General features: G+C 43.3%; 1 protein-coding gene across 1 annotated transcript in view; it reads right to left on the reverse strand.

Annotated features, from left to right (window-relative positions):
- Positions 1 to 15,151, reverse strand: part of LOC124598534 (Down syndrome cell adhesion molecule-like protein Dscam2) — a 394,502-nt gene that overhangs the window by 202,812 nt on the left and 176,539 nt on the right. The window contains exons 8-10 of the mRNA XM_047136007.1: positions 13,732 to 13,883; positions 10,804 to 11,082; positions 2,720 to 2,865 (exon numbers count right to left, since the gene is read on the reverse strand). Coding sequence (XP_046991963.1) covers positions 2,720 to 2,865; positions 10,804 to 11,082; positions 13,732 to 13,883 — 577 coding nt within the window. The remainder of the gene's footprint in view (positions 1 to 2,719; positions 2,866 to 10,803; positions 11,083 to 13,731; positions 13,884 to 15,151) is intronic.

The following is a 15,151-nucleotide window of genomic DNA, read 5'->3' on the forward strand; positions in this document are numbered from 1 at the left end:
TGCACGCGGCTCATGAGCGCGCAGCGCTGCACGTGTGCTGCTCGCGTGCAGGCGTCGACCGGAGCTGTGGCGACAGCCATCACGTTGCGGCAGTGTAGTAGTACCAGGCTAAACTGCTGACGCTGATGCGAAGCGACCACTACGTAGTGAACGTTGTATTTCAAGAACCGGAAAATGCAGAGTGAAACAAGGAAACGGAGAAGTGGAGATTTGCTATCTTTTAAAATGTAATGGGAGAATCATTTTTTTCTTTATGCAAAAACGTGAAAATTAGAAATGTTTAATATGTGGCAGTATTCTCGCTGGTCAGCGGAAGTTTAGTATTGAACGCCATTATAACAAATTTCACAAGGACGAGTACAATTTATTGTCGGCTTTTGAGCAGATGGGGAAAGTGATTGAGCTTAAGAACAGCGATCTGACGATACTAAATGAATCTGTAGTAGTTGCTGTGGTCAAGAGAGATCTGCAACTTTCTTTCGTCATGCTTCTCATCTAACTGATTTAACTTTTTATGGAGCACTGTTTTCAATTTTTCAGGACGACAACAATAATAGCCCAGCGGTACGTGCAAGTTATAAGATTGCGCTTAATATAGCGAGAGCTGGAAAACCATTTGCTGAATTAGTAAGTCTCGGTTAAGAGCAAACATCAGTGATGAAAATTTAAGTAACTGTTTGCGTTTGTCTGTATGTAGAAATTTTGTTCCACTCCACCTATGATAATTAAATAAAACGTATCGTAGGTAATACGTACTCTTTCCACCCACGATATCTTTCAAGCACTCCTACTAACCTTATTCCTTCTTTCAATAAAGCAAGCTAGGAAACAAAACGCATTGCAGAGGAAGGAGCGGACAAAAGGCATGGTGGGGAGGGGAGATAAGCGGGTGGCCAGTCGGGAGGGGAGATAAGCGGGTGGCCAGCTTGCCCCTGTGTGCACGCAGAACACCTGTTAACTGCACACGTGCAAGTGCACCGCACACGTGCAGGATTCCTGCCCGCCCCTGGTCTTCTGGGACTCTGAAGCGGTTATTCTGTTTGGTGTCCTCCCTCGTGGTGCAACTATCAGCTCTGAAGTACATAGCGCTACACTCAGGAAACTGAAGAAACGACTTTAGCGTATTCGTCGCCTCAAAAACGAGAACGAACTAGTCGTTCTCCATGACAAAGCATGTGCATACGTGAGACTAACAAGACTGCACTGGACTGTTCTTTCACATCCACCCTACAGCCTGGATCTCGCACCTTTGGACTTCAATCCGTAGGCCCAATGAAGGATGTACTCCATGGGAAGCGGTACGTAAATGATGAGGAGCTTATTGATGCAGCAAGATGTTGTCTCCAACGTCGACCAGTAGAGTGATAACATAAGGGCATACAGGCTATCCAAGTAAGGTGGGGTAAGGCCGCCGCATTGAACGGAGATTATGTTGAAAAATAGGGCTCTGTAGCCAAAATAGTGGGGAATAATATGGTCTACTGGAATTCTGAATAAAAGCAACTTTCTTTCAGAAAAATATGTGATGCACTACTTATTGAAAGCGCCTGTATTACCTTTGAAACAGCATGAAGGATGGTAATGTGATTGTTTTTATGAATTTGTAGCATGTCATTTTTGGGCTAAGGCTGGTCACTGCTATGAACACCAGCGTCGGATTTCCTGTTTAGAGGGACGGGGGCTGTTCTCCAAACTGGAGATAACAGGCCAGGTTTCCCTTAATCCGGCTAAATGTGTGGTGGTCATAGCCAACCCCGCTCTTTTCAATTTATTGGTTCAGCAGTTACCTGACCTATTTGATGTGACCCAGCACGACCTCCTCTTTTCTGCCAACCTTTTCATCTCGTACTGTAGCTGGTAAATTCTACAATAATGTTCCCTTACGTTGCAATGGAAGAGTTTCAATCATTGATATATTTTATACACAGGACCGTGTTGCCAGCAGCAACACCACAAAAATCGTCAATGTGACTTCTCCCTTTTGTCTTACTAATTCGTATAATTTGAATTTTATTTTGAAGCAGAATCGTTCTACCGTTCGGAAGAAAACCTCACGATTGACTTCAAACGCTCGTATCATTCAAACAAAATCACAGCGAAATTCATCCATTCAAACTTTTTGCCAGAGATATAATTTCTTCAACTTTCATTTCCCATATTTCTTGAATAATTATTAATGTATTTTAACCGTTTCTTCAAAATGTCTCAGGGCATGATAACGCTGTCTCAGACGAGTACATGGGATCTCTGCGTCCTTTGCAGTGATCGCTCAACATCTGACACGCCCCTTATATGTCCTACCAGGCCTCGTAACAACAACAAACATGAGCAACACTAATGCATTCTGCTGACCATTCTAGTTGTCACAGAAAGCCGCCACTCTAATCATTTATATACCCGCCGATGGCGTGTCCGTGTACAAAGAACATAGACATTAGACCATGTCTTCTGGGCGCTTCGATTTTTTGTCAGGCAATGTACTTTTGTTGTCCTCTAAAATGTTCAACTTACAGAGGTAGGTTTTTCTCAGTAATCTTATGGACAAGTGCCGCTGCGAGGGCAACTGGTCATCTCGGTAGTACAATCTGATACAGAACCTCTAACGCTGCGTTAGAGCCTCATCCCTTCTCTCTTTATTTCCATACTGGCCTTCTGTGCTTCGGAAAGTAAGGTTTTGAATTTAGATGAGAATGTATGGCTGAATATTTGTGCACTGTACCTGTAGGGACTTTGGAATGGGGGCCTTGTCCTTGAGCCATGAGAACCGGATGGGCAGGTCCCCAGATGACACTCCACAGCCGACCTGCGCCCTCGCTCCTTCCCGCAGGTTGGGTTGAAATGTAAAGGGAGCCACCACCGGCGGACCTGTAAAAGTAAAAGTGTTGTGAAACAGTACCGTGATAGAAATCTGTCAACGTGTTAACCTAGTTGCAGTTGTGATTAATACATGGAGTGTTTCAAAAAGATTCACACAATTTTACAAAACTACAGTTTCTATATGAACGAAGATAGAAATTTCGGGTGAATTTAAACTTGTACATCGAAAGTAGTTTATCTCGGCACCGTGTATCACAGAAGGGGCAAGATTCTTAAATTTTAGCTTTTCATACTTCTAATTTGGTGAGTTGGAGAATGTATCGTGTCACCAAGAACTAAATTTGACTGGAAATTTGCAAAACTTATTGAACCTCAGACAGATGATAGATATGCAACGAATACTTGTAACGTTGATTACTTTGAATCCTAAATGGTAAGCATATTTTATTAGTATGTGCAAAGTTCATATTTTTATTTGATACACGTGAATATGAATGATATCTTTTTGACACAACTATGTGAAATTACGTACGTCTTATGATTTGTATCCATCGAATCAGCCATAAAGGATATCTTTATTCATATACTAATTGCTTTGAGCTTTAGAAGGAGAGCACCGAGCGACCTACGACTCAGACGTAAGATAATTGAAGTCTCACTCCATAGAGTCAGCCGCTCGTGGCCTCGCGGTAGCGTTCTCACTTCCGTAGCACGGGGTCCCGGGTTTGATTCCCGTCGGAGTCAGGGATTTTCACCTGCCTCGAGATGACTGGGTGTTGTTGTGTCTTCTTTATCATCGTCATTCATCCCCATTATGGTCGGAGGAAGGCAACGGCAAACCAACTCCATTATGACCTTGCCTAGTACGGCGGTGCGGGTCAACCGCATCGTTCCCCTACGGTCTGTCAAGAAGCATGGGACTTGATTTCCACTTCATAGAGGATTCACACAATAAGGACTACGTTCCGCATTCGCCACACATCACACAAATACTTCCCAAGTGGATATCCATTCGTCAGACTTTGATACAAACAGGTGCACAGCTCCAATTAGCAGTAACTGCCTCATGTCAGTTAGGTAGCCAGTCAGTCAGTGTCACAGGACAGAACCTCAAGGCAGTACCTCAAAATACTGTTTCACGAGTCATTTATAGTCGCCACCAAGAAGAGCCAAACTGGACATCATAAGAGGCCGTGCTGAAAATCAATGCTCCGAATTTTATATGTGAAAACTCTTTAAGCTTTGTAAATAGCACAAACGTTACTAACATTCTACATCTTTATTCTTCATATCTAAATATTTATTTCTCAACATAGTCATCCTGGTGACGAACACATTTCTCCCAACGAGAGACGCGTCGTCACTGTGGAATGTTTGTCAGCCACAAGCTCACCTATCCTTGCACCGCTTCATCACTACCAAAGTGAAGTCGTCGAAGTTATTCTTTAAGTTTGGGAAACATTTGGAAATCACATGGAACCAAGTCGGGAATGTACGGAGTACGATCGATGTCAGTGAACCTGGCAGACGTCCAAGGGCTCGTGTGTGGCGTGGCATTATCATGCTGAAGGTGAGTTCTTGGAATTCGTGCCTCCAGTTTTCTGAGAGTCTCGCAGTACAACAACGTAGTTACGTTGTATAGCGCTATGGGAGACGCTACAATTCGGAGCCCTCTAGCGGCAGATGGTTGCAGTTTGTGTCAGCGAAGCAGGGAAGTCGATCGAGTAATACGCGTGACGTGTGATACCTCAGTCGATCTTGAGAAGTGCATAAAATATTCAAAGCGTTGAAAGCGACGTTAGCCATCTTTCACTGTATTTAGAACCATACTACTGCTTAAAGACATATCAGTGCAGGTGAACATTGATCTATATATCCCACCACAGTCTTCATATTCCTGTTAAGCATTGTAAAACTTCTTTCAGTAAATGATTGTGCTGTATATTGTTGCTGACCTGTGTTGCCATTTACTTCTCTCCACGGCTGTTGCGTAACCCTGTTTGACCCTCTTTACGACTCCGTATAGCTGTTGCTGTGTGTAAACAAGTCGATTCATAATATAAATTAACAATCCGAAACAAATTAAAATCGGAATCATTTATAAAATCCTTCTGGATAGTAAGAAAAGTAAGTGGCAAAAAAAAGTTACGTTAAGTCTGTTCAAAGACAGGCAGCAGGAAAGAAACTTGAGAAATACGCTTATTCGGTTGTGATAGCCCTCTGCAACATTTGTCCGCTTATAAAACTTCACATCGGACCATGTTAATCAATTTATTGTATTGTTTTTGTGGGTTCTATTATTTGATGTTGATAGGCATAATTAAAATTGAATGAAATGTATTTTCAGAGTTACTTTTTTGGGCTGATTGATTTAAGTGTATTACAGATCAGCATTCCACCTGATCAACATGGGAAACCTCCCAAAATATCCTGATGAAACTGGCCAGTAGAATCGACTTGTAACATTGTAGGACTGAACAAAGGCCGTTCTCGTCTCCGTGGTTTGACACATTGCCGAACAGCCATTGTACTAGGATTCGTAACTCTATGGCTGCTTGTCGTACTAACGTTACTTTTGATAGAGTTTGAGAAGGTTCCAATTCATGAAGAGGACTTCTTTCCAACCTTGAAATTCACACTCTTTTTCTTTCTTTTCGACTGACACATTTGCGATCACAGATGAACACACCTACAGTGCTCTGCAGCGTCTACAACTACAGTCGTTCTGCTGTGTAAAACAGCAAGTGGACTCAGAAATCAGGCACAGGTGGTTTTTGTCCACAGTGAAATGGAAAACTATTTTTGTGATTACGTTGCGGAGTAAAGAGGGGCGTCTCTGCGGGAACTGGGGACAGGTTTCAGGCAGATATACTAAACCCATGTTGATGATGTCTGCGAATGGCAACCAGAACCCGTGCACCAGGGTGTCTGATCGTCCTTTTCTGCATCTTTATAAGGCCGTACGGGGAAGCGAGAGAGAAACCATTGGTCACTGTACTTCGGCTTAAAAGGGATTCATCCGATTTTGCAAAGCTATAAGTTCTGTGCGGATGAATACAAAAACTTTGGAAAAATTTTAACGTACACATCGAAACTAACAGTTTACGTTACCAACATTTATCAGTGAGGTGCCTCAATTATTTTTCGGATCTCGCAGTTGCCTCCATTTCCAACAATTTCGGGTGAATAGTGAGATCGCGTCGTAAAACTGGTGAATACGGTCACTCCGAACATGTTCGTAAAGGTATCGGACGAATCTAACTATCGTCTGTATGTTTGTCGTACATCGAATGGAGGGCATGTCGAAAATTTGTGAAAAGTAAACGACAACTACTGCGTTAAACATAATAGTAAAAAATACTACGTGATTACTCTGCTATTCACAATAAAGTGATTGGCAGAGGGTTCAATGAACTACCTTCAAGCTTCTCTGCCGGCCATTGTGGCCGAGCGGTTGTCGGCGCTTCAGCCCGGAACCGCGCGACTGCTACGGTCGCAGGTTCGAATCCTGCCTCGGGCATGGATGTGTGTGACGTCCTTAGGTTAGTTAGGTTTAAGTAGTTGTAAGTTCTAGGGGAATGATGACCTCAGATGTTAAGTCCTTTAGTGCTCAGAGCCATTTGAACCAAGCTTCTCTCTACCGTTCCTCTCTCGAAGGGCGCGCGGGGAAAACGAGCACTTAAATTTTTCTGTGCGAGCCCTGATTGCTTTTATTTTATCGTGATGATCATTTCTCCCTATGTAGATGGGAGCCAACAGAATGTTTTCGCAATCAGAGCAGAAAACTGGTGACTGAAATTTCATGAGAAGATCCCGTCGCAACGAAACACGCCTTTGCTTTAATGATTGCCACTCCAATGTCTGACAGGGCGTGGATAAAAACATAGAATCACTGAAAACACAGCGAATTTCCATGCCTTATACGGTGTAGGGAAGCAGTTGGCATTCAGAACAGGTTGCAGTCGTCTCGGAATGGAAAACTGGTTTTCAAGGGATCTTATGCCATTCCTCTTGCAACATAGTGGCATGTTAGGGTAATGAAGGTGAAGGTTGGCAGCAATCACTCACCCTTCTCTACAAAGTAGACCACAAAGGCCCAATAATATTGAGGTTTAGTGACTGGTGGCCAGGGGAGATGTGAGAATTCATCTTCGTGGTCACAAAGCAAGTAATGACGAAGAGAGCAATGTGAAGCTTTTCGCTTTGGAACACAGCATCATCGCTGGGGAACAAACGTTGTACCATGGGACGGACCTTGACAGCGAAAATGACCACACAATCTTGCAGAGTAACCATGGGGCACATGGAATGCCACGATATGGCTATCCAACTCGTCAACGAGCCATCGCCATATTTCACTCTTGGGATAATCTCGGCCAGAAGTTGGAATCAGTGTGTAACAAGCCCCATCTGAGTAAGTGACTTTCCTCTACTGGTCCGTAATCCAGGTTTTATGGGTTCGTCGCCACGTTTCCCGATACGGGTATCTGCATCACTGATGAGTGGTTTTGAAATTACGGGTCGCTCTGCAATTCCCAGCTTATGGAGCTGCCTTCGATTTTTTTTTTTTTTTTTTTTTTTTTTGTGCTGACAGGATTTGCGACTGTGACATTCAGGTCTGCAATGACTTTTGCAGCTGTCGTCCTCTTGTTTTTTGTCACAATCCATTTCAATGACCGTCCATCACGATAACCTAACACACACTTTCGTTCGCGTTGTGCTTTAGTGGATCTTTTTCCGCTGTCTCCGAGTCCAGTATAACTCTTCGATGCGGTGCCTCTCGTACACCAAACACTTCGGCTATTTCGGTTCCAGATGCACTCACCATACGAACGCCAAAAATTTGCTTGCCCACGTCCGAATTCACTTAGTTCCAACACAGTGCTGTCACAGCTACGGAGAACGCTGCTCTGACAACGGCTAACAGTTGCAACATATTTAGGGCTTGACAAAGGTGCAGTCGTGGTCAAATTTAACAGCGCAACCTCCAGACGTGGCTAGCATCTGCATTTGTGTTGAGGCGGGTATTTCTCGTGGTATTTCCATGTTTTGTCGAGTCGCTTTATGTGCATGCGTGTAAAACGCATTTTTAAAATCGGATGTTTCTTTTACTATTGGAAACTTTGTAGTCCCACGCCTAAGTTCACTCATGTAGAATACATAATCTTATGAAACCAGAAACATGTATTTCACATCAGGCTGTGCAGGCCTGATAAACGAACTCTACTATAAAGGAATATTTTAGTTATTAACAATGAGACTCTCACATCCTACAGAATAGAGCGTTGCTCTACAGAACGTGACATAATAAGGAGAAAGCAGGTGAGTGTGTACTGTGCTATCACATATCTCCGTCGTGTGATGTCAGTGACAAGGATACAAAGTGACTGGTGACGTTATAAAATCATTCATTAAACGACGCAGGGTACTAAGAAAGGTGTGACAAGTGATGACGATCATTACGTTAATTATTCTTTCAATTTATTTGCTATTCTTCGATAAAGACATGGCCAATTTCCTTCCACATGCTTGACCCGTTGTGGTACGCATTTGTGCCTATTGACCGGATGTATAACTACGCTTCTAAATTTACGCACTTGATGGTACACATATCAAAAAAAAGTTTTGTATCACTCTGGTTCACAGAACTCCTGAAGATAGACGTTGACTGTGGATATTGTATCACAGACACAGTGCCTTTGACCGTCCTGGTATGTCATTAAACCCGCCCAAAGACGTAAGCAACCATGCATGAGCAGCGCCTATTAGACGGAGGGGGTCCGACAGCCGATCAGTTCCAGTCATTCCACCAGGAAGGAGGTATACGGCTCCTGTTGTCTGTAATTCAACCATGCCTAGACGGTCAATACCGCGGTTCGATCGCGTCCGCATTGTTACTTTGTGCCAGGAAGGGCTCTCAACAAGGGAAGTGTCCAGGCGTCTCGGAGTGAATCAAAGCGATTTTGATAGGACATGAAGGAGATACTGAGAGACAGGAACTGTCGATGACATGCCTCGCTTAGGCCGCCCAAGGGCTACTACTACAGTGGATGACCATTACCTACGGATTATGGCTCGGAGGAACCCTGACAGCAACGCCACCATGTTGAATAATGCTTTTCTTGCAGCCAAAGAACGTCATCTTACGACTCAACCTGTGCGCAATAGGCTGCATGATGTGCAACTTCACTCCCGACGTCCTTTGCGAGGTGCTTCTTTGCAACCACGACACCATGCAGCGTGGTATAGATGGGCCCAACAGCATGCCGAATGGACCGCTCAGGACTGACATCACGTTCTTTTCACCGATGAGTGTCGCATATGCCTTCAACCAGACGATACCCAGAGACGTGTTTGGAGGCAACCCGATCAGGCTGAACGCCTTTATTAGGCACACTGTCCAGCCAGTGCAGCAAGGTGGAGGTTCCCTGCTGTTTTGCGGTGGCATTATGTGGGGTCGGCGTACGCCGGTGGTGGTCGTGAAAGGCGCCGTAACTGTAGTACGATACGTGAATGGCATCCTCCGACCGATAGTGCAAGCCTATCGGAAGCATATTTGCGAGCCACTTGTCTTCATGGATTACAATTTCGCGCCTCCATGACTTCCTTCAGGATAACGACATCGCTCGGCTAGAGTGGCCAGCATGTTCTACAGACATGAATCCTAAGGAACATGCCTGGGATAGATTGAAAAGAGCTTTTTATGGACGACGTGACCCACCAACCACTCTGAGGGATCTACGCCGAATCGCCGTTGAGGAGTGGGGCAATCTGGACCAATAGTGCCTTGATGAACGTGTGGATAGTATGCCACGACGTATACAGGCATGCATCAATGCAAGAGGACGTGATACTGAGTATTAGAGGTTCCGGTATGAACAGGAATCTGAACCACCACCTCTGAAGGTCTCACTGTATGGTGGTACAACATGCAATGTGTGGTTTTCATGAGCAATAAAACGGGCGGAAATAATGTTTATATTGATCTATATTCCAATGTTCTGTACAGTTTCCGGAACTCTCGGAACCGAGGTGATGCAAAACCTTTTTTGATGTGTGTATATGGAAGTCTGCGAAATGTGTGAACTGTGATCACACAGAGAAGAAGTTGTTCTCTCGTTGCTATATGTGTTGATCCGTAGAAGATGTGACAGTGTGCTCTAGCGAATAGAATGTACAGAAGGGCTACAAATGCAGACAGGTATTTAGATGTCACTTAATTCCAATAGGAGACAGGCAGCGTTCAGCGCTATTGTCTTCGCGTGTCTCCCTTGTGACTGACACTAACAGCTTGTAATTGAAGATAACGTTCCTACAGGATATACTGAAGGATAAATGCTATGCTGCTATGATGGTTTTTCCACGGATAGAGCCTTCAAGCGAAGTGGTATTAAGGGTAATAATGATAGTATGAAGAACGACGAACCGCCTTCTCTCTCTAAGGTTGCCATTCATTTGCAGGGTTATTGCCCATTGCTTTCAGTCAGATCAAAATAACATACTTTTCCGTTGTAAAAAGGAGGCGTGTGATAACCTCCATACTATGGGACACCATAAAGTGACTTGTGGCTTTCGAAAAAGTGTATAGAGGCAAAACTGGGAGGTCAATAAACGAACTGATGAAATAGCAAGAAAAGATTGAAATCTGTAGTAGTGGAACGTCATTACTACAACCAGGATAATTAGTAGACAAAGAATGTAACATCTATGGAAGGGAAGTCTGAGAAGCTGTAGAGATCTCTAAAAAAAAGATAGTAATTTTAGCAGAGATATCGGCTATGGGCTTCCAGTTCGTACCTTCCCGTCTTCAGGAATGTATGTAACCAGCGGGGAGGGTCAAATCTTCGACTTGTAAAGAAGATATTAGCAGAGGAACGTAAAGTGGCCTGTCAAACCAGAAGATTTGACTTTCAGTTACCTTAATCTATCTCAGTTTCAACTTGAGAGGTACAAGTCTATGGTGGTGGTGTGTGGGCCGTTACTCACTGTCGACGGCCAGCGCCACTTCCCCCCGAGCGACGTCCCCTTGAGAGCCCCTCACTGTGCAGACGTAGACGCCCGCGTCGGCGGCCGGGTCGACGCGCAGGATGTGGAGGGCGGCGCCACCGTCGCGCAGCTCACGCCGCAAGTCACTTGTCAGGGGGACTCCCCGGCGCTCCCAGGAGACGCCGCTGATTGGGTAGCCGGCGTACGGGCAGCGCAGCGTCACCTGCCCAGACTCCACTGCCCGCACTGGGCCCGGCAGGGGTCGCACGTAGGCAGGACCTGTCGGAGGAAAGCAGCACTCTCTGACGGAACGTCAATTAACTAGCTTCACTTCTATATTTTTAATAGTCACTTGTTTTCCGAATGTTAAGACTGTCTTATTCATTTGTACCCTTCATCTCTGAATCTAGCGTCCTCAGTAATCTCTGTGGTATACTCCAATCTTCGTGTCACTCTACAGTAACTTTTCTACACATCTTTCTCCGTTCTCATATCAGTTTATTAAGTCAATTGACTTATATTCTGGAGAACTGAAGTTCAACTACAGTAGTCTCGATAGTTCGGGGTGAACGGGACCGGAACCACCTCGAACTATCTGAAACCCTTGACTATCGAAATTTAAATGGGAAAAAGAAATATTATGATATTGGAAGTAATACAGGTCAAAATATGAACTTTATTAAAATAAAAGTATTTTCACATGTATTTGCATTGGCAGAATAACAATAATTATTTATTTAGACAAGTAATAGTGAAGTGTCTTTTGTTTGGCGAAGCTGCCACGTTTCCTCGCGGCAATGTCACGCCACCGTCTCAGGAGCAGTAGGTCAGCTGGTGTCGCCTCAGGCTGTTGCTTCACGTAGCACATGGCGGCCTCGAGAGCAGCGTAGCCATCGGTGCGACTTATCATCGGTGCAGCCTCTGCCTCGTCATCCTCGTCACTCTCACACTGCGATGGAATGTCAACCGTGTCAATTATAGAAGAGTCTGTCACTTCCAACTGTTCGTCCGAATTTAACCACTCGCCTACTTCCACCTCTTCTGCCTCTTCACACCCTGGCAATCTTCTGATTAAATTACACAATGGTTTATCGTCTTCATCTGCAAAATTTTCAGTTTCTGTGTCTGGCATACTTTCCTGTAGAATTTTCCTCCATGACTTAGAAATTGTATCTGACTTTATTTCCCTCCAAGATTCGCTAATCCAGTACACGACGTCCTTCAAAGTCACTTTCTTCAAAGCTCCTACAATGCTTTCGCTGTCTTCGGAATGCAAGCTTGACTGTAGCAATCGCCGTCGACACTTTTTTTTAGACATTCCAGAACGCCCTGATCCATGGGCTGAACGAGACAGGTAACGTTTGATGGGATACCGTCGCACTGCAGTTCTCCTGCACTTGGGTGTGAGGACGCATTATCCATGAGCAAAATTGCTTTGCATGGGAGTCCCCTTTCTTTTAAAAAATTCTTGCAATCGGGCACAAATGAGTTAAAAAACCAGTTCTTGAAGATTTCCTGATTCATCCAGGCATTACTCTGATGTGTATAGACAACTGGAAGAGCTGAGATGGATATTTTCTTGAATGCTCTTGGCTTGGCAGACTTCCCAATCACAACTAGTTTTAGTTCGTGGTTTCCAGTTGCATTTGAAGCTGTCATAACTGTGAGCCGCTCTGCTTTTTTTGTGCCCAGGAGCACTTTTTTCTTCACAAGAAGCAAATGTTCTCGCTAGTAACGTTTTAAAAATTAGCCCAGTTTCGTCACAGTTATATATTTGTTCATTAGACTAATTTCCGTCAGTTATGATTTTTTTAAACTCGACGATAAATTTTGAAACGGCGTGAGCGTCACCAGAGAGTTTTTCTCCACATACGTCTAGTTGACGCACTCCGTACCTCTTCTTCCACTTGTCGAGCCAGCCCACACTAGCGGCGAAATTGTCATCTCCTTCCTGCAGCTGGTTTCTGAAAAACAAAGCTTTTTCTTGCAAGATTGGGCCAGAAGTCGGAGCACCCTTCTGTCTCTGTTGGGTAAACCACATGAACAATGCCTCACTTGATTTTTCGAAGTCTGACTGCTTTATACTTCTTCGACTGAGCATTTCTGTGAAGAAAACTGTTCCAATTTAAGTCGGTTTCTTCGCCAGTCACCAACAGTAACTTCACGGACACCATATTCGAGAGCAAGTTTTTATTGTTTCTCTTTTGTCAAGTCGTCTTAGTGCTTCTAATTTTAGATGCAAAGGCACAAATTTCCTCTTTTTTGTTACAGCACTCATCTTTGTAAGGTGTACAACGGAACACACAGTCAACAAACAGAACGACACACAACACTGTACAGTACAGGTACTGGGAACTACAGCAGCGTATGAACTCCACAGTTTTGATCGGTAGCAGCCGGCAGCAGTAGGGGTATTACGTTCCATACTGACCACAGATGTTCGTGCAACAGGGCAGCGAGCTAATCGTTGGTGTTGGTTGGATTGTTTGTCTGCTTTGTCACTGAGCTGTATTCTCCCTATCTATCTTTTGCAGTGATGTTTTCATTATTTATCGTGTCAGTAAAAAAAAGAAAGTAGATCGTTGCAACCTTTTTTTTTAAAAAAATAAGAGGCTCGGATTATTGGAAATTCGAACTATCGAGACTCGAACTATGGAGACTCTACTGTACCAGTAAGTCTATTTAGATCTAAGTTCACCATGATTTCCCTAAATCACAATTTGGGCAGTCCCTTTGAATATCTCAAAATGCGGTTTTTATTTCATACGGTGTATCGTAGCCTGCTCAGTTGATGTATATTTCCGCAAATTATTGACATTACAGGCCTAATTTTTATCAACACGGCTTCTGTTGCTGAAAGTATTAAACATAAAGTCAGAAACGAGGACTATGTCTCTTTTACAATTTACGCCAGATGTATTTACTGACCGTAGATGTTTAGCCTGGCCTCGTACTGAACGGTGCCCATGGAGTTGGCAGCACTGCAGCTGTACAGGCCGCCATCTTGGACACGAACCGTCGAAATGTTTACATGACTGATGACGTCGCCAGCCTGGTCAACGTACTGACCAATGGTGTACCTGTAAACAACAGTGAAAACAATATTTGCACTGAGCCACGAAATGGCTTACACCTGTGTATGTGCTACACAAGTGCGTCATTCGCTACATGTGAAATCTATAGGTAATTTGAATGATGCATGAAACAAGCCAGTTTAGTCTCTATCTTCATTTATACAGGATGAATACGAATTTCATTGACAGAGTTTTGGATATTGTTCAGTGACATTTGACTAGTATGTCGATAAACGGAACCTGTGAGGTTCAGTGGCTCTTTACAGGGTAATTTAAAGTTTCTTGTGGTGACCATTTTTGGCAGGAAATGCATAACAAATTGCAGTAGTTGGCAAGAAAACACCTTTTGCATGCGGAATATGATTTTATTTATACGTTTACATGCATTTCGCCTTCCATAACAACGCATCCTCAGCTGGTGTCCTGGAATATTACACGATTTTTCGTTTTCATATGTTGATTTTTAGATGTAAAACAGTTCATGCAAATATTTTATAATAAAATGAAAATGTATTTACAGTAAAATATTGAATTAATCACTTGACGATCATGCAGTTTTTCCCTATGGAAAACCGGTTGGAAGCCGCACTTTTCCGTGTAGAGTAATTTCGTAACATATCATTAGTTCAACTGACTTTCGGTATCTACTGTTTCATTTGTTTCTGTAAGTGATGCCTTTCTTCGATTTTTTTTGTTTTTGATCAGATGTTTGAGCGGAGTGAAAACAAGAGTCCCTAGAAATTACATGATGGATTTTTGTCCACATTTTAATATACAAACAAAGAGTTGGAAACTGAGAAATGAGATATCAAAATGTCTAGCGTGAGGTCTAGTTCTGCAAAGAAAAATTTAATTTCTTGAAAGTAATCAAGGTAATTAATAAAAATGTAGTTATTGGTTTGAGAGAAAATTACAAAATGGATTTTTGACCGAATTTTCGCAGCTAAAACAAGAGTAGGAAACAGATAAATGGAATATCAGATTAACAAACATGAGCTCTTCATTTGGAACAAGAGATTTAGATGCTAAAAGTAATCTAGGTTATTGAGAAGTTAGTGATTTGAGGGAAAAATTTTGTCGGATTGTTCACAGCCAAACGAAGTGTGGGAAATTGACAGATGGGATGTCAAATCGACCAGCGTGAGGTATAGTTTTGCAGAAAAGGGTTTAATTGCTTGAGAGTAATCAGAATAATCAAGAAAAATTAGAGAGAAAATTGAAATGTCTGACGAACAGCCGCTGCTAGCTATATAAATGAAATGTCAATCTCTTGA

The sequence above is a fragment of the Schistocerca americana genome, chromosome 1, assembly GCF_021461395.2.
Source record: "Schistocerca americana isolate TAMUIC-IGC-003095 chromosome 1, iqSchAmer2.1, whole genome shotgun sequence".
Taxonomy (NCBI): Eukaryota; Metazoa; Arthropoda; class Insecta; order Orthoptera; family Acrididae; genus Schistocerca; species Schistocerca americana.